Below are 19,703 nucleotides of genomic sequence, written 5' to 3' on the forward strand. Positions count from 1 at the left end.
CATATTTACATAAGTATTCAGACCCTTTACTCAGTACTTTGTTGAAACACCTTTGGCAACGATTACAGCCTTGAGTCTTCTTGGGTATGACGCTACAAGCTTGGCACACCTGTATTTGGGAAGTTTCTCTCATTCTTCTCTGCAGATCCTCTCAAGCTGGATGGGAAGCATCGCTGCACAGCTATTTTCTGGTCTCTCCAGAGATGTTAGATCGGGTTCAAGTCCGGGCTCTGGCTGGGCCACTCAAGGACATTCAGGACGTTCCCCGAAGCCACTCCTGCGTTGTCCTGACTAGTCTCCCAGTCCCTGCTGTTAAAAACACCCCCACAGCATGATGCTGCCACCACCATGCTTCACCGTAGGGATGGTGCCACGTTTCATCCAGACGTGATGCTTGGCATTCAGGCCAAAGAGTTCAATCTTGGTTTCTTCAGACCAGAGAATGTTGTTTCTTATGGTCTGAGAGTCCTTTAAGTGCCTTTTTGCAAACTCCAAGCGGGTTGTCATGTGCCTTTTTACTGAGGAGTGGGTTCCGTCTGGCCACTCTACCATAAAGGCCTGATTGGTGGAGTGCTGCAGAGATGGTTGTCCTTCTGGAAGGTTCTCCCATCTCCACAGAGGAACTCTGGAGCTCTGTCAGAGTGACCATCGGGTTCTTGGTCACCTCCCTGACCAAGACCCTTCACCCCCGATTGCTCAGTTTGGCCGGGCGGCCAGCTCTAGGAAGGGTCTTGGTGGTTCCAAACTTCTTCCATTTAAGAATGATGGAGGCCACTGTGTTATTGTGGACCTACAATGCTGCAGATATTTTTGGGTACCCTTCCCCAGATCTGTGCCTCGACACAATCCTGTCCCGGAGCTCTACTTACAATTCCTTCGACCTCATGGCTTAGTTTTTTATCTGACAACTGTGGGACCTTATATAGACAGGTGCGTGCCTTTCCAAATCATGTCCAATCAATTGAATTTAGCACAGGTGGACTCCAATCCAGTTGTAGAAACATCAAGGATGATCAATGGAAACAGGATGCACCTGAGCTCAATTTCGAGTCTCATAGCAAAGGGTCTGAATACTTATGTAAATAAGGTATTTCTGTTTTTTATTTTTAATACATTTACAAAAATGTCTCAAAACCTGTTTTCGCTTTGTCATTATGGGGTATTGTGTGTAGATTGATGAGGAAAATGTTTTATTTAATCTATTTTAGAAAAAGGCTGTAACGTAACAAAATGTGGAAAAAGGGAAGGGGTCTGAATACTTTCGGTATGACTGCTCTGCTGCCGAATGAGCACTTCTCTGGCAGAGAAATCCAGCAAGAGAGAGGGATGAGAGAGAGAGAGAGAGAGAGAAACTATGCAATCCACATTGACCCTCTTCTTTTCTCTTGAGTACATCATGACACCATCATGGAAATATTCAGGGCCGTTTGGTTAACACTTCCTTTCTTTCGACGAAATCCCCTGGGGCCGCTTCGATACCGAGGTCAAATAATGTATGGTCCTGGGATGTACAGTACTGGAGGTAAAACAAAGTAGTGTACTACCAGTACAGCACTGTCTGATTTGTTATAGAGAGCCTCTGTACTGTCCCGTACAGTGTGTTTATGTGTGTGTGTATGTAGCAGAGAGTGAGAACATGTGGGGAGGAAATATAGGAGGAAACGACAAGGGAATAGGACTGGAACGGGATGGGAGGCTGCAGGCAGGAAGGGGAGGGGGCTGCAGGCAGGAAGGGGAGGGGGCTTAAGTTACACTCCTACATTCTCAACATGGAATAAATAGTTCCCTGAACAAAGCATGTTGGCCCACAGAACCCAGCACCCCCCATCACCCCCACCCCTAAAGGGGGGGCTGGCAGAGCGGGAACTTCACTGGCTCTTCCCCAGGTTATGTAAGCACAATGACTCTGGCTCTCTCGGACTAGAGTTCATCTCACCAGGGTGGCGTATAGTGTTAGCTCTAACCTGACATGCTGACTTCTCTAGCTTTGAAGCACAACCACCACCAAACGGAGCACTGTTAGGATCTCTTAGGCCCATATTCATAAAGTAGGAGTGCTGATCTAGGGTCAGTTTAGCCTTTTAGATCATAATGGATAAGATGTAAGGTACATGGACAGAGGGGACCTGATCCTAGATCAGCACTCCTACTCTGAGATGCTTTATGAATGGCTCTCTCTTGTCCCTCTGCAGCAGACATATGGTGAACAATATGTTTGGAACATCGAATTGCAATAAAATCACAGTATCATGATAATATCGTATCGTGAGGTCCATGGCAATTCCCTGCCTTAGTAGTAAATGGGTTCCATTTTGGACAGGTGTTTTGAACAGGTATTTATGCCATGCTGATCAGTTGAGCCTCACTTCAAAAGCGGTCTATGCTTTCCCTGCATGCCAGACCCCAGTGCAGTGGTGAGACACAAGAGAGTGGATTCTGAAGCGCTCCAAGCAGCCAGTTAAAGGGGTAATCACGGATTGGTACATATACTGAACAAAAACACAAACGCAACATGTAAAGTGTTGGTCCCATGTTTCATGAGCTGAAATAAAAGATCCCAAAAATGTTCCATACGTACAAAAAGCTTATTTCTCTCAAATGTTGTGCACAAATTTGTTTTTAATCCCCGTTAGTGAGCATTTCTCCTTTGCCAAGATAATCGATCCACCTGACAGGTGTGGCATATCAACATTTACATTTTAGTAATTTAGCAGACGCTCTTATCCAGAGCGACTTACAGTTAGTGAGTGCATACTGTTTAATCAAGCTGATTAAACAGCATGATAATTACACAGGTGCACCTTGTGCTAGGGACAATAAAAGGCCACTCTAAAATGTGCATTTTCGTCACACAACACAATGCCAAAGATGTCTCAAGTTTTGAGGGAGCAAGCAATTGGCATGCTGACTGCAGGAATGTCCACCAAAGCTGTTGCCAGAGAATTTCATGTTCATTTCTCTACCATAAGCCACCTCCAACATTGTTTTAGCGAATTTGGCAGTATGTCCAACCAGCCTCATCTGCAGACCACGTGTAATCACGCCAGCACAGGACCTCCACATCCGGCTTCTTCACCTGCGGGATCGTCTGAGACCAGCCATCCGGACAGCTGAAGAAACTCAGGAGTATTTCTGTCTGTAATAAAGCCCTTTTGTAGGGAAAACCTTATTCTGATTGGCTGGGCCTGGCTCCCCAGTGGGTGGGCCTGGTGAATTTATTTCAATTTACTGATATCCTTATATGAACTGTGACTCAGTAAAATTGTTGAAATTGTTGCATGTTGTGTTTATATTTTTGTTCAGTATACATTTTTGGGGACTTTTAAATGAACAATATATAGCCATTGATTTGAGGAGGTTATATTTCTATAGCCCTATCCCTCAGCTGTTTACCAAAACAAGTGGTGGGGTGACCACTTTGTTGTTTTTTCTATCTCCAATTGCCCCTTTAACGTCCTCTGCTGGCATCACCAGTGAACAAACCCCATTCCAACAACAACAACACAGACTGCTGTTTGGCTTCGGATTATGTTTTTCCATAGGAGCAGTGGTGTCACTTCAGGCTTTTTTGGGGTGTAAAGCACTATGTTATTCACTCTCACCTTCTGTCATGAAGTAGGGGATGCGGAAGCGACCCTCCAAGACACGCTGTCGGAGCACGGGCAGGGTGGGGCCGTCGAAGGGCAGGGCGCCACACACCAGCACGTACAGCACCACCCCCATACTCTACATTGAGACACACAACCACGCACGTGCACACGAGCACAGCCAGACAGACGGACAGACACACACACACTAGGTCAGGGGCTGCTGTGGGAAAAATCCTTACACTCACATAACTAGATCAATGAGGTACAAAGGCACCTAGATGTATGCGAGGGCGAGTTCAATATGCCATAATACAGGCAGGGCTATAAAAAGAGGTTGGGAAATCTTATGATCTCACATGATGTCTTCAAGTCGCCTTTGAAAAAGAGGGTAGGTAGGGCTATTTGGTTTATGGCAAGACATCATTCTCATACAATTATCACTGACTAGGGTTGATGATTCACAATCATATCCCCGACGCAATCACGTCAGATATCTTATTTTATTTTTTTATCCCACCTTCTCTCAGTTGAGCACCTTGGCTGCATCCCAAATGGCAACTTATTCCCTATATAGTGCACTGCTTCTGATAGGGCTCTGCAGATCTTTGCCTCGGCTTTGTCTTTGTTTAATCTGGTTGGCCTCACTATTGCTTCTGATGTCCATGATTACATTAGGTCCAGTGTCAAAGACAATGTACAGTCAGTTCTGGGACACTCCGTTGGTATCACCAAGGGACTAGTTAGCAGTATGTGTGACTCATCGCAGAGCAGGTGTGTGAAAATGGCACCCTATTCCTTGTATAGTGCACTACTTTGGACCAAGGCCAATAGGGTACTATTGAGGGAATAGGGATGCCATTTAGGACGCAGACAAGAGCTTTGTCCTACCCAGATGTCCAGCTGGGGCCCCTCGTACTGTTGTCCCTCGAACACCTCCGGAGCGGCGTAGGGGGGGCTGCCACACCACGTGGCCAGGGGCTCCCCGGGCTGGAAGAAGTTCCCAAAGCCAAAATCTAACAAACGGAAGAATGACACGGTTAACTTCATATTATTACCCACCTTCACCTTGACTCAAACAAACATACACTGGGTTGAGTTCTTCTGCCCATAGACTGTATGGAGGGTTCTGCCTGGGCACATTTGTCTGGCTGACTGACTAAGTGAGTGATGGGTGGTAAGAGGTGAGGGAAGGATGGGGACGGATCGGAACAGGGGGAGATGCAGACAGAACAGTGAGTACTGAGCGCGAGAGAGAGAGAAAGAGAGAGCAGACGTGTCCGAAGGTGGCTGATTCACAGGAAGTCAAGACAGATTGACTACCTGTAGCCTGTGGCATAGGGGGGGGGGGGCTTTAACGCTAGCTCCAGATTAGAACATGCAAACGTGTGTGTGTGTGTGTGTGTGTGTGTGTGTGTGTGTGTGTGTGTGTGTGTGTGTGTGTGCACGCATGTGTGCGCAAGGAGCGGGGGTGGTAGCTAAAGGGGCGGAAAAATATTCCCTGCACAGCAGCACCTGTACATGCTAATCTGTTTACTACATTTAACAGCAAGTTTAGGCTCCCAAAGATTCTGTTCCAGCAGACAAACAGAATAAATCGAGATGTTCCAAGCAGGAACAGGGATTTAACTGTGTTTTTGTCCTGCAAAGAACACTATATATAGGCCTATTGCTTTTTTATCATGGATTAAAACCGCTTTAACTACACTGCTCAAAAAAATAAAGGGAACACTAAAATAACACATCCTAGATCTGAATGAATGAAATAATCTTATTAAATACTTTTTTCTTTACATTGTTGAATGTGCTGACAACAAAATCACACAAAAACTATCAATGGAAATCAAATGTATCAACCCATGGAGGTCTGGATTTGGAGTCACCCTCAAAATTAAAGTGGAAAACCACACTACAGGCTGATCCAACTTTGATGTAATGTCCTTAAAACAAGTCAAAATGAGGCTCAGTCGTGTGTGTGGCCTCCACGTGCCTGTATGACCTCCCTACAACGCCTGGGCATGCTCCTGATGAGGTGGCGGATGGTCTCCTGAGGGATCTCCTCCCAGACCTGGACTAAAGCATCCGCCAACTCCTGGACAGTCTGTGGTGCAACGTGGCGTTGGTGGTTGGAGCGAGACATGATGTCCCAGATGTGCTCAATTGGATTCAGGTCTGGGGAACGGGCGGGCCAGTCCATAGCATCAATGCCTTCCTCTTGCAGGAACTGCTGACACACTCCAGCCACATGAGGTCTAGTATTGTCTTGCATTAGGATTAACCCAGGGCCAACCGCACCAGCATATGGTCCTACAAGGGGTCTGAGGATCTCATCTTGGTACCTAATGGCAGTCAGGCTACCTCTGGCGAGCACATGGAGGGCTGTGCGGCCCCCCAAAGAAATGCCACCCCACACCATGACTGACCCACCGCCAAACCGGTCATGCTGGAGGATGTTGCAGGCAGCAGAACGTTCTCCACGGCGTCTCCAGACTCTGTCACGTCTGTCACATGTGCTCAGTGTGAACCTGCTTTCATCTGTGAAGAGCACATGGCGCCAGTGGCGAATTTGCCAAACTTGGTGTTCTCTGGCAAATGGCAAACGTCCTGCACGGTGTTGGGCTGTAAGCACAACCCCCACCTGTGGACGTCGGGCCCTCATACCACCCTCATGGAGTCTGTTTCTGACCATTTGAACAGACACATGCACATTTGTGGCCTGCTGGAGGTCATTTTGCAGGGCTCTGGCAGTGCTCCTCCTAGCACAAAGGCGGAGGTAGCGGTCCTGCTGCTGGGTTGTTGCCCTCCTACGGCCTCCTCCACATCTCCTGATGTACTGGCCTGTCTCCTGGTAGCGCCTCCATGCTCTGGACACTACGCTGACAGACACAGCAAACCTTCTTGCCACAGCTCGCATTGATGTGCCATCCTGGATAAGCTGCACTACCTGAGCTACTTGTGTGGGTTGTAGACTCCGTCTCATGCTACCACTAGAGTGAAAGCACCGCCAGCATTCAAAAGTGACCAAAACATCAGCCAGGAAGCATAGGAACTGAGAAGTGGTCTGTGGTCACCACCTGCTAAACCAGTCCTTTATTGGGGGTGTCTTGCTAATTGCCTATAATTTCCACCTGTTGTCTATTCCATTTGGACAACAGCATGTGAAATGTATTGTCAATCAGTGTTGCTTCCTAAGTGGACAGTTTGATTTCACAGAAGTGTGATTGACTTGGAGTTACATTGTGTTGTTTAAGTGTTCCCTTTATTTTTTTGAGCAGTGTAGTTTAATAGGAAGGAGAGCTGCAGTGCGTTTAGAAAGTATTCATACGCCTGGACTTATTCCAAATTTAGTTGTGTTACAGCCGGAATTCAAAATGGATTCGATTGATTTGTTCTCACCCATCTACACACATTACCCCATAATGACAAAGTGAAAATATGTTTTTAGATATTTTAGCAAATGTATTGAAAATGAAATACATACATCTCATTTACATATGTATTTACACCCCTGAGTCAATACACGTTAGAATCACCTTTGGCAGCGATTACAGCTGTGAGTCTTTCTGGGTAAGTCTCTTAAGAGCTTTCCACATTATTCTTTTTTTAATTCTTCAAGCTCTGTCAAGTTGGTTGTTGATCATTGCTAGATGGCCATTTCAAGTCTTGCCATAGATTTTCAAGCCAATTTCAGTAACAACTGTAACTAGGCCACTCATTCAAAAGTTGTCTTGGTAAGCAACTCCAGTGTATATTTGGCCTTGTGTTTTACGTTATTGTCCAGCTGGAAAGGTGAATTTGTCTCCCTGTGTCTTTTGGAAAGCAGACTGAACCAGGTTTTCCTCTAGGAATTTGCCTGCTTAGCTCTATTCCGTTTATTTATATTTGGAAAATGACAAGCGTATCCATAACATTATGCAGCCACTACCATGCTTGAAAATATGAAGAGTGGTACTCAGTGATGTGTTGTGTTGGATTTGCCCCAAACATAACGCTCCCTTCCTTCTTTTCACTCATTTAGGTTAGTACTGTGGAGTAACTACAATGTTGTTGATCCATCCTCAGTTTTCTCCTATCACAGCCATTAAACTCTAACTGTTTTAAAAACACCATTGGCCTCTTGGTGAAATCCCTGAGCGGTTTCCTTTCTTTCCGGCAAGTGAGTTGGGAAGTATGCCTGTATCTTTGTAGTGACTGGGTGTATTGATACATAATCCAAAGTGTAATTAATAACTTCACCATGCTCAAAGGGATATTCAATGTCCACGTTCTTTTTTTTTTTACCGAACTACCAATAGGTGCCCTTGTTAGAAAACCTCCCTGGTCTTTGTGGTTAAATCTATGTACGAAATTCACTGATCGACTGAGGGACCTTAAAAGATAATTGCATGTGTGGGGTACAAAATCACATTTTAAATTCAGGCTGTAACATAACAACATGTGGAAAAAGTCAAGGGGTGTGAATACTTTTTGAAGGTACTGTATATGTACTGTATTTTTGACAAAAGTTAGCCTACTAATTGAGAAAAGTGTTAGCGTACATGAAATAAGGCAGAATGTTACAGGAAAAAAGTGTAATGAACGGATTCAGTCATATCTTTGGAACGTGACTATCTTCTATCCCTGGAAGCAAATTATCTATAGTTTTTATCTCTGCTTCCATCTAACAAAACATGAGTATCAGGAGAAGTGCAACATAAGGACAGACTACCAAGTATCACACATACAGTTGAAGTCGGAAGTTTACATACACTTAGGTTGGAGTCATTAAAACTCGTTTTTTCAACCACTCCACAAATTTCTTGTTGACAAACTATAGTTTTGGCAAGTCGGTTAGGACATCTACTTTGTGCATGACACAAGTACTTTTTCCAACAATTGTTTACAGACAGATTATTTCACTTATAATTCACTGTATCACAATTCCAGTGGGTCAGAAATTTACATACACTAAGTTGACTGTGCCTTTAAACAACTTGGAAAATTCCAGAAAATGATGTCATGGCTTTAGAAGCTTCTGATAGGCTAATTGACGTCATTTGAGTCAATTGGAGGTGTACCTGTGGATGTATTTCAAGGCCTACCTTCAAACTCTGTGCCTCTTTGCTTGACATCATGGGAAAATCCAAAGAAATCAGCCAAGACCTTAGAAAACAAATTGTAGAACTCCACAAGTCTGGTTCATCCTTGGGAGCAATTTCCAAAACGTCTGAAGGTACCACGTTCATCTGTACAAACAATAGTCTCCTAGAGATGAACGTACTTTGGTGCGAAAAGTGCAACTCAATCCCATAATAACAGCAAAGGACCTTGTGAAGATGCTGGAGGAAACAGGTACAAAATTATCTATATCCACAGTAAAACGAGTCCCATATCGACATAACCTGAAAGGCCGCTCAGCAAGGAAGAAGCCACTGCTCCAAAACCGCCATAAAAAAGCCAGCCTACAGTTTGCAACTGCACATTGGGACAAAGATCATACTTTTTGGAGAACTATCCTCTGGTCTGATGAAACAAAAATAGAACTGTTTGGCCATAATGACCATCGTTATGTTTGGAGGAAAAAGGGGGTGCCTTGCAAGCCGAAGAACACCATCCCAACCATAAAGCACGGGGGTGGCAGCATCATGCTGTGGAGGTGCTTTGCTGCAGGAGGGACTGGTGCACTTCACAAAATAGATGGCATCATGAGGAAGGAAAATGATGTGGATATATTGAAGCAACATCTCAAGACATCAGTCAGGAAGTTAAAGCTTGGTCGCAAATGGGTCTTCCAAATGGACAATGACCCCAAGCATACTTCCAAAGTTGTGGCAAAATGGCTTAAGGACAACAAAGTCAAGGTATTGGAGTGGCCATCACAAAGCCTCGACCTCAATCCTATAGAACATTTGTGGGCAGAACTGAAAAAGCGTGTGCAAGCAAGGAGGCCTACAAACCTGACTCAGTTACACCAGCTCTGTCAGGAGGAATGGGCCAAAATTCACCCAACTTATTGTGGGAAGCTTGTGGAAGGCTACCCGAAACGTTTGACCCAAGTTAAACAATTTAAAGGCAATGCTACCAAATACTAATTGAGTGTATGTAAACTTCTGACCCACTGGGAATGTGATGAAATAAATAAAAGCTGAAATAAATCATTCTCTCTACTATTATTCTGACATTTCACATTCTTAAAATAAAGTGGTGATCCTAACTGACCTAAGACAGGGAATTTTTACTAGGATTAAATGTCAGGAATTGTGAAAAACTGAGTTTAAATGTATTTGGCTAAGGTGTATGTAAACTTCCGACTTCAACTGTATGCTCCACAAATCAAACCACAAAACAAATGAAAATAACTCCACAACAATATAACAATACAGGTAGGTAGCAATACTAATAAATAACTATGCAACAGTCTAGTAGTTAAGCCTAGTGGCTATGTTTGAAAAACTCTTATTTTCAAGGGATATGTCCCAAATGGCACCCTATTCTCTAAAATGCACTACTGTTGACCAGGGCCTCTGGACAAAGGTAGTGCACACCATATAGAGAATAGGGTGTTATTTGGGACGCAGAGTAGAACAACCTGCAGGTTTTTTTGCCAATGCGATATGTAATGCACATATTTGTGTGTTGAGGCCATTGGTGGGCTAGTTGGGCATTCATGAGGTCATCTCCCAGGAGACTGACATGAGCTCATGGAGTGACTGTGTGTTCTGATTGTTCCCAGGGAGAGAGAGAGAGAGTCAGTGATCTCCAAACTTACACTTGATCTTAAATCATAACTCGGAAAGAAAAAAAGCTCTCTGTCTGCCTTCATTAAAATTAAACGTCCAACGACATGTTGCCAAATCTTTTACAAGTATGAAGCTGCTCGCTTTTTCTCTTACGCAAATCGCTCCCCCTCCCCCCTTCGTTCTCTCTCCCCTTCTCCGTCTCACTCCCTCGCAGGTCTGTTCCTTATGTTTAAGATTCCCATTTGAATAAACTTCAGCGTCGTTGCCCTCGAGTGTGAGAATGGAGAGATCGTTATCTGTGGAGCCCGACGGTGTTAAGGGACCCTGTTGTAACAAACAACTATCAGATGAATAACAAGTATTTTTTACTCTTTTTTTATCATCACAGTTATATAAAGCCGAGGGAAGAAGATGCGTTGTGACAAAAACAAATAATACGCCGCCTTACGTAATGGGAGCAGGTCGCGTTGAACTGTGTGGCACAAAGCAGTGTTCAGTAGCTCAGCAAATTGATTTAGCCTCTTCAGTGCTCTGGCCAAATGCCCCGAGGGGCTGTCAACCCCGTGAGAGGCCAATGTCCAAGATCAACCCGTATAAAGCTGCAGCAGTGTCCCAAATGGCACCCTATTCTCTTTATAGTGCACAAAGCCGCAGGGCCAGACGGATTACCAGGACGTGTACTCAAAGCATGCGCGGACCAAGAGACAGGTATCTTCACTGACATTTTCAAACTCTCCCTGACTGAGTCTGTAATACCTACATCGCTGGGGCCAAGCTTCCTGCCATCCAGGACCTATATACTAGGCGGTGTCAGAGGAAGGCCCAAAAAATGGTAAAAGACTCCAGTCAACTAAGTCATAGACTGTTCTCTCTGCTACTGCAAGCCAAGCAGTACCGCAGCGCCAAGTCTAGGACCAAAAGGCTCCTTAACAGCTTCTACCCCCAAGCCATAAGATTGCTGAACAATTAATCAAATGGACACCCGGACTATATACATCCCCTTTGTTTTTACACTGCTGCTACTCGCTGTTTATCTATGCATAGTCACTTTGTACTAACCTGTACCCCTGCACATTGACTCGGTACCGGTACCCCCTGTATATAGCCTCGTTATTGTTATTTTATTTTATTTTTACTTTAGTTTATTTAGTAAATACTATTTCTTGAACTGCATTGTTGGTTAAGGTCTACACCTGTTGTATTCGGCGCATGTGACAAATATTATTATTCATTTTTTTACCAGGGCCCAATAGTAAGCCCATAGGCAGGACTCCAGACTAACATTTGACTAATTCGAAAAGGAAGTACCAGTGACGCGCTCAATACGGAAGTGGTCCGATGAAACGGATGCTAAGTTACAGGACTGTTTAGTACAGACTGGAATATGTTCCAGGATTCATCCGATAACATTTATGGACGCTTATAAGAAATCCTGCAACGACCTCCGAAGAGCCATCAAACAGTCAAAATGTCAATACTGGACTAAGATCAAATTCTACTACGCCGGCTTTGACGCTCGTCGGATGTGGCAGGGCTTGCAAACCATCACATATTACAAAGGGAAACCCAGCTGCGAGCTGTCCAGTGATGCGAGCATACCAGACAAGCAAAATTCCTTATATGCTCGCTTTGAGGCAACCAACACTGGACCATGCATGAGAGCACCAGCTGTTCCGGACGACTGTGTGACCTCGTTCTCCGTAGCCGATATGAGTAAGACCTTTAAACAGGTTAAAATTCACATGGCCGCAGGGCCAGACGGATTACCAGGACACGTACTCAGAGCAACCACCATAGTCCCTGTGCCCAAGATCGTCAAGGTAACCTGGCTAAATGACTGTTGCCCCGTAGCACTCACATCTGTAGCCATGAAATGCTTTGAAAGGCTGGTCATGGCTCACATCAACACCGTCATCACAGGCACCCTGAGCCCACTCCAATTCGCATACTGTCCCAACAGATCCACAGATGACGCAATCTCTATTGCACTCCACACTGCCCTCTCCCACCTGGACAAGAGGAACACCTACATAAGAATGCTGTTCATTGACTATAACTTAGAGTTCAACACCATAGTGTCCTCCAAGCTCATCACTAAACTAAGGATCCTGGGACTAAAACACCTCCCTCTGCAACTGGATCCTGGACTTCCTGATAGGCCACCCCCAGGTGGTGAGGGTAGGCAACAACACATCCGCCACGCTGACCCTCAACACAGGCAACTCATGACATTTTAGTCATTTAGCAGACGCTCTTATCTAGAGCAACGTACAGTTAGTGCATTCATCTTAAGATAGCTAGGTGGGAAAACCACATATCACAGGCATAGTAAGTACACTTTTCCTCTAAGTAGTGAAGAGGGGGATTATTTAAGATACTCTTTGAAGAGGTAGGGTTTCAGGTGCTTTCAGAAGATGGGCAGGGACTCTGCTGTCCTAGATTCAGGGGGAAAGCTGGTTACACCATTGGGGTGCCAGGACAGAGAAGAGCTTGGACTGGGCTGAGCGGGAGCTGCGAGGGAGGGCCAAGAGACCAGAGGTGGCAGAACTCGGGTTGGGGTGTAGAGTTTGAGCAGAGCCTGAAGGTAGGGAGGGGCAGTTCCTCTTGCTGCTCCGTAGGCAAGCACCATGGCCTTGTAGTGGATAGGAGCTTCGACTGGAAGCCAGTGGAGTGTGTGGAGGAGCGGGGTGACAAAATGTAATTCGCGGGAAAACCCACTCTAAACAGCGCACTTGATAGCAGTTCCATATGTGACAGAGATTAAAATCTCTGTTAGAAACTTAGAAAGAGGGGGGATCTAAAGATGCAACAACTGGGTTGGGTTGCTAATATGACTACTACACTAAATATATTCACGTCACCAAACAATTGTTTTAGTCAGAGTTTTGCAATGAAGGTCTGCAGTAGCCTCAACAGCACTCTGTAGGGTAGCACCATGTTGTTGCCAGAGGACAGCTAGCTTCTGTCCTCCTCTGTGTACATTGACTTCAATACAAAACCTAGGAGGCTCATGGTTAATTATGACAACATCCGGAGGACGTCTTCCAACCTATCAGAGCTCTTGCGGCATGAACTGACATGTTGTCCACCCAATCATAGAATCAGAGAATGAATCTAGTAATGAAAGCATAAGCTACAGCTAGCTAGCACTGCAGTGCATAACATGTTATGATTAGTTGACTCAAAAAGAGTGAGAAAGACAATAGTTGAACAGTTAACAAATTAATTTCTTCAAAAATTAAGGAGAAGCGCGTGAGAGAGAGCTAGCTACAGTATATTAGGTTGTGTATATATATTTTTTACTTTCACTTAGCTAGTGAATGCAGCTAGCTAGTTTAGCCTACTCAAACAGAGAGGGATGCTATGTTAGCTAGCTGGCTATGTAGGCTGTGTGTAGCGGTTAGCGATCATGATATGAAGGTTTGGCTTAGAAAGGTTTTTTCGCCTGGTCACAGACAGCTGGTGTGTTGTGCACTGAAGTCCACAAGCGAAGGGAAACGGTGAGAGGAGGAGAGCGAGTAGATACTATAGCTGCGAGAAGGAATTATATATACAAAGAGCAAAGTGATCATGCTGTTTTTAAGTGGCTGCTATGAAAGTGAACTGTGTTTGCGTGTGATCAGGGGTGTATTCATTCCACCGATTCTGTTGAAAATTTTTCCTTAAAACGGAAGCAAACGGAATGAAACGGGGATAAACATACCTGATTTGTCCAACAAAAACTCTAATTTGCAACTGTTGGACTGATGATTACACCCTAGATCAGCTACATAAAGGCAAGAGTGTGCAAGGCGGTATTGAATGTTTCACTGTCTAGCACCTTGATTACTCAAAATTCTATTGACCTGTGCATCTACATTGTACACTTTCATTCATATGCTAGGTTTATAGCAACCACGTAGAGCCTGAACATTTGCGTATCATGAAGTAGCCTAAACCTATCGACGTTACATTGAGCTGGGTGAATGGAATATGAACGACAATCACCAAATATGCTGTAATAGAAATAAGGCCATACTCATAAAAAAATCATCATCCTCCCTCATCTTATAATGGCACCGACCGCCACTGAAGTGTAGAGTAAATATGTCTTGAGTATAATTTAAAATGTTGAGACAAGAAGAAGGGGAGGGGTGTGTGGCGAAGATATAGGTGAGTCTCTCTCCAGAACGGCTCAGCTGTCTCCCGCCAATTCTTGCGCTTTCATTGTTTCATTGTGTGAATTGTTTGCCCATTTTAATAAATTCCCCATTAAATACAGTACCAGTCCAAAGTTTGGACACACCTACTCATTCAAGGGTTTTTCTTTATTTTTACTATTTTCTACATTGTAGAATAATAGTGAAGACATCAAAACTATGAAATAACACATATGGAATCACGTAGTAACCAAAACAGTGTTAAACAAATCAAAATATATTTTATATGAGATTCTTCAAAGTAGCCACCCTTTGCCTTGATGACAGCTTTGCACACTCTTGGTATTATCTTAACCAGCTTCATGAGGTAGTCACCTGGAATGCTTTTCCAACAGTCTTGAAAGAGTTCCCACATATGCTGAGCACTTGTTGGCAGCTTTTCCTTCACTCTGCGGTCCAACTCATCCCAAACCATCTCAATTGGGTTGAGGTCGGGGGATTGTGAAGTACAGGTCATCTGATGCAGCACTCAAATCACTCTCCTTCTTGGTCAAATAGCCCTTACACAGCCTGGAGGTGTGTTTTGGGTCATTGTCATGTTGAGAAACAAATGATAGTCCCACTAAGCCCAAACCAGATGGGATGAAGTATCGCTGCAGAATGCTGTGGTAGCCATGCTGGTTAAGTTTGCCTTGAACTCTAAATAAATCACTGACAGTGTCACCAGCAAAGCACCCCCACACCATCGCACCTCCTCCTTCATGCTTCATGGTTGGAACCACACATGCGGAGATCATCCGTTCACCTACTCTGCGTCTCACAAAGACACAGCGGTTGGAACCCAAAATCTCAAATTTGGACTCACCAGACCAAAGGACAGATTTCCACCGGTCTAATGTCCATTGCTCGTGTTTCTTGGCCCAAGCAAGTCTCTTCTTCTTATTGGTATGCTTTAGTAGTGGTTTCTTTGCAGCAATTCGACCATGAAGGCCTGATTCACACAGTCTCCTCTGAACAGTTGATGTTGAGATGTGTCTGTTAATTGAACTCTGTGAAGCATTTATTTGGGTTGCAATCTGAGGTGCAGTTAACTCTAATGAACATATCCACTGCAGCAGAGGTAATTCTGGGTCTTCCTTTCCTGTGGCAGTCCTCATGAGAGCCAGTTTCATCATAGCGCTTGATGGTTTTTGCGACTGCACTTGTTTCAAAGTTCTTGAAATGTTCAGAATTGACTGACCTTCATGTCTTAAAGTAATGATGGACTGTCGTTTCTCTTTGCTTATTTGAGCTGTTCTTGCCATATTATGGACTTGGTCTTTTACCAAATAGGGCTATCTTCTGTATACATACCCTACCTTGTCACAACAGAACTGATTGGCTCAAGGCACACCTGTTAATTGAAATCCATTCCAGGTGGCTAACTCATGAAGCTGGTTGAGAGAATGCCAAGAGTGTGCAAAGCTGTCATCAAGGCAAAGGGTGGGTACTTTGAAGAATTTCAAATATTAAATATATCTTGATTTGTTTTACACTTTTTTGGTTACGACATGATTCCATATGTGCCATTTCATAGTTTATGTCTTCACTATTATTCTACAATGTAGAAAATAGTAAAAAATAAAGAAAAACCCTCAAATGAGTAGGTGTGTCCAAACTTTTGACTGGTACTGTATTATTATTTTTTATTTTTTTTGTCATTTAGCAGACGCTCTTATACAGAGCGACTTACAGTTAGTGAGTGCATACATTATTATTATAATATATATATATTTTTTTTTTCTTTTTTAATATACAGTGGGGAGAACAAGTATTTGATACACTGCCGATTTTGCAGGTTTTCCTACTTACAAAGCATGTAGAGGTCTGTAATTTTTATCATAGGTACACTTCAACTGCGAGAGACGGAATCTAAAACACAAATCCAGAAAATCACATTGTATGATTTTTAAGTAATTAATTTGCATTTTATTGCATGACATAAGTATTTGATCACCTACCAACCAGTAAGAATTCCGGCTCTCACAGACCTGTTAGTTTTTCTTTAAGAAGCCCTCCTGTTCTCCACTCATTACCTGTATTAACTGCACCTGTTTGAACTCGTTACCTGTATAAAAGACACCTGTCCACACACTCAATCAAACAGACTCCAACCTCTCCACAATGGCCAAGACCAGAGAGCTGTGTAAGGACATCAGGGATAAAATTGTAGACCTGCAAAAGGCTGGGATGGGCTACAGGACAATAGGCAAGCAGCTTGGTGAGAAGGCAACAACTGTTGGCGCAATTATTAGAAAATGGAAGAAGTTCAAGATGATGGTCAATCACCCTCGGTCTGGGGCTCCATGCAAGATCTCACCTTGTGGGGCATCAATGATCATGAGGAAGGTGAGGGATCAGCCCAGAACTACACGGCAGGACCTGGTCAATGACCTGAAGAGAGCTGGGACCACAGTCTCAAAGAAAACCATTAGTAACACACTACGCCGTCATGGATTAAAATCCTGCAGCGCACGCAAGGTCCCCCTGCTCAAGCCAGCGCATGTCCAGGCCCGTCTGAAGTTTGCCAATGACTATCTGGATGATCCAGAGGAGGAATGGGAGAAGGTCATGTGGTCTGATGAGACAAAAATAGAGCTTTTTGGTCTAAACTCCACTTGCCGTGTTTGGAGGAAGAAGAAGGATGAGTACAACCCCAAGAACACCATCCCAACCGTGAAGCATGGAGGTGGAAACATCATTCTTTGGGGATGCTTTTCTGCAAAGGGTACAGGACGACTGCACCGTATTGAGGGGAGGATGGATGGGGCCATTTATCACGAGATCTTGGCCAACAACCTCCTTCCCTCAGTAAGAGCATTGAAGATGGGTCGTGGCTGGGTCTTCCAGCATGACAACGACCCGAAACACACAGCCAGGGCAACTAAGGAGTGGCTCTGTAAGAAGCATCTCAAGGTCCTGGAGTGGCCTAGCCAGTCTCCAGACCTGAACCCAATAGAACATCTTTGGAGGGAGCTGAAAGTCCGTATTGCCCAGCAACAGCCCCGAAACTTGAAGGATCTGGAGAATGTCTGTATGGAGGAGTGGGCCAAAATCCCTTCTGCAGTGTGTTCAAACCTGGTCAAGACCTACAGGAAACGTATGATCTCTGTAATTGCAAACAAAGGTTTCTGTACCAAATATTAAGTTCTGCTTTTCTGATGTATCAAATACTTATGTCATGCAATAAAATGCAAATTAATTACTTAAAAATCATACAATGTGATTTTCTGGATTTTTGATTTAGATTCCGTTTCTCACAGTTGAAGTGTACCTACGATAAAAATTACAGACCTCTACATGCTTTGTAAGTAGGAAAACCTGCAAAATCGGCAGTGTATCAAATACTTGTTCTCCCCACTGTATATATATATATATATTTTTTTTATTTTTTTTTCATACTGGCCCCCCGTGGGAATCGAACCCACAACCCTGGCGTTGCAAACGCCACGCTCCACCAACTGAGCTACATCCCTGCCGGCCATTCCCTCCCCTACCCTGGACGACGCTGGGCCAATTGTGCGCCGCCCCATGTGTCTCCCGGTCGCGGCCGGCTACGACAGAGCCTGGATTCGAACCAGGATCTCTAGTAGCACAGCTACCACTGCGCCACTCGGCGCCACTCGGGAGACCCGTTAATACCAGTCATTTGGTTACATACATTTCTGTTAATGCATATATTAATTACAGTCATTTACTGTTCTCATTCTCGGAGTGGAAACATTGTTTGCAGAGTTCAAAATCTGCTACAGTTGTGAGAAACAAGTTTTGGTTTATTTCATAACCATCATTTACGAGATCTGTCAATTTTTTATTATCTTTTGTTTGGAGTGTGCCATGTGAGCAATGAGCATGTGTCTGGTCTCTGTTTAGGGAGCCTGTGATGTAGGAAAGTGTTTTTTAAATATCCGTTGCGAATGATAATATATTAAAACTATAGTTCCTCACAGTAAGCCATTTGAAAATACATTATTATTGAAATGAAACTGTTCCACGAAAATGCACATATGAAAATCATAACTGGCACGTAGAACGGTAGAAATGGTAGGATAAATAGTAAGCTTCCCCAAACATGAAACTCATGCACCGCCTATGAAGTCTTTATAAAATAATTGCCTCCACGTCCATGGTCGGATTTTGCCTATAGGCTACTTTGAAGCAAGGTAAGACATGCCTCATAATATGAAATGAAACATTCAGGATTCAAACAATTAAGTGTTTTTTAAGTGCATACTGCCTCCAGCTCACATTGTAAAGTGGTGGGTGACACGCTGACAGCCTGTTGCCTGCACTTGAATGGTGAATGGGAGGCGTGCTTCAATGAACACTTGAGAAATAAAAATAGTAGCTCATTTTAATCGTGCACCAAAACTGTTTTTAACAGCTCGGAGCTGCAGGAAAAATCCCGCTCAAAATAGCCTCTGTATGCTGTGTGTGTCTGATAGTTGTGTTGGATAAATAAGATAGGCCTACATTATGACTAACGAAAATGTAATTCCACTAAATTATGCAAATTAACCTATAGACCGATAAGCATGACGGTCAAATGTATTTACATTGACTGGTATTTCCATCAATTAATAAACAGCATTATTTTACTATTGGAATTGTTGGGGGGGTTTCCGGTCATTTTAGCCGGCAACAGATTTATCGGCTTTTCATTTTTGGGGGGACAAAAGCCGGCAATTTTCAGCTAACGAAAACCCTGTGTGATGTGTACCACAGACTGCACAGCACACACTTAACAGCAGCAGCGCAGCATTGCCATTGACCAGCCTAGCTAAAAACAAGGTTTCATAACCACCATCTAAAATGAACATTAATCCAATCCCATGCACGTCTGGATTCTATTCTAGTAATACTGTGAATCTGGATTTTCCGAATGATAGTAATCTGAAACATGTTTTTTTCCCTTTATTTTTTATACCTCACCTGAAAAACTGGCTAGCTCTGGCAATGCAACACGCTCAGAGTGATGCTTGCAACAGGGTAAAAATGTGATGTTAAAAGAAGTGATGGCACGGTATACGTACGTCTAGATTTAGCCTAGGCTTTAGGCTACATTTGTACTAGAGACAAAAGAAGCGGTCAATCCTATACCTTTTATGCCTATATCTAAGACGGGGGATCTAAAGGTAGTGGATCTGTATCACCCCGAGACAAAGGGAGTTGTAGATAGACTAGCCGAGATAATTAAATGACTGTGAGAGCCACGGCAA

At 43.9% G+C, this 19,703-nt stretch overlaps 1 protein-coding gene across 1 annotated transcript in view; it reads right to left on the reverse strand.

Moving 5' to 3' along the window:
* Positions 1–19,703, reverse strand: part of LOC311106026 (serine/threonine-protein kinase SIK2-like) — a 55,757-nt gene that overhangs the window by 15,722 nt on the left and 20,332 nt on the right. Inside the window, exons 5-6 of the mRNA XM_084148297.1 lie at positions 4,479–4,603; positions 3,603–3,726 (exon numbers count right to left, since the gene is read on the reverse strand). Coding sequence (XP_084004423.1) covers positions 3,603–3,726; positions 4,479–4,603 — 249 coding nt within the window. The remainder of the gene's footprint in view (positions 1–3,602; positions 3,727–4,478; positions 4,604–19,703) is intronic.

The sequence above is a fragment of the Coregonus lavaretus genome (genome assembly GCF_964263955.1).
Source record: "Coregonus lavaretus genome assembly, chromosome: 30".
NCBI lineage: Eukaryota > Metazoa > Chordata > Actinopteri > Salmoniformes > Salmonidae > Coregonus > Coregonus lavaretus.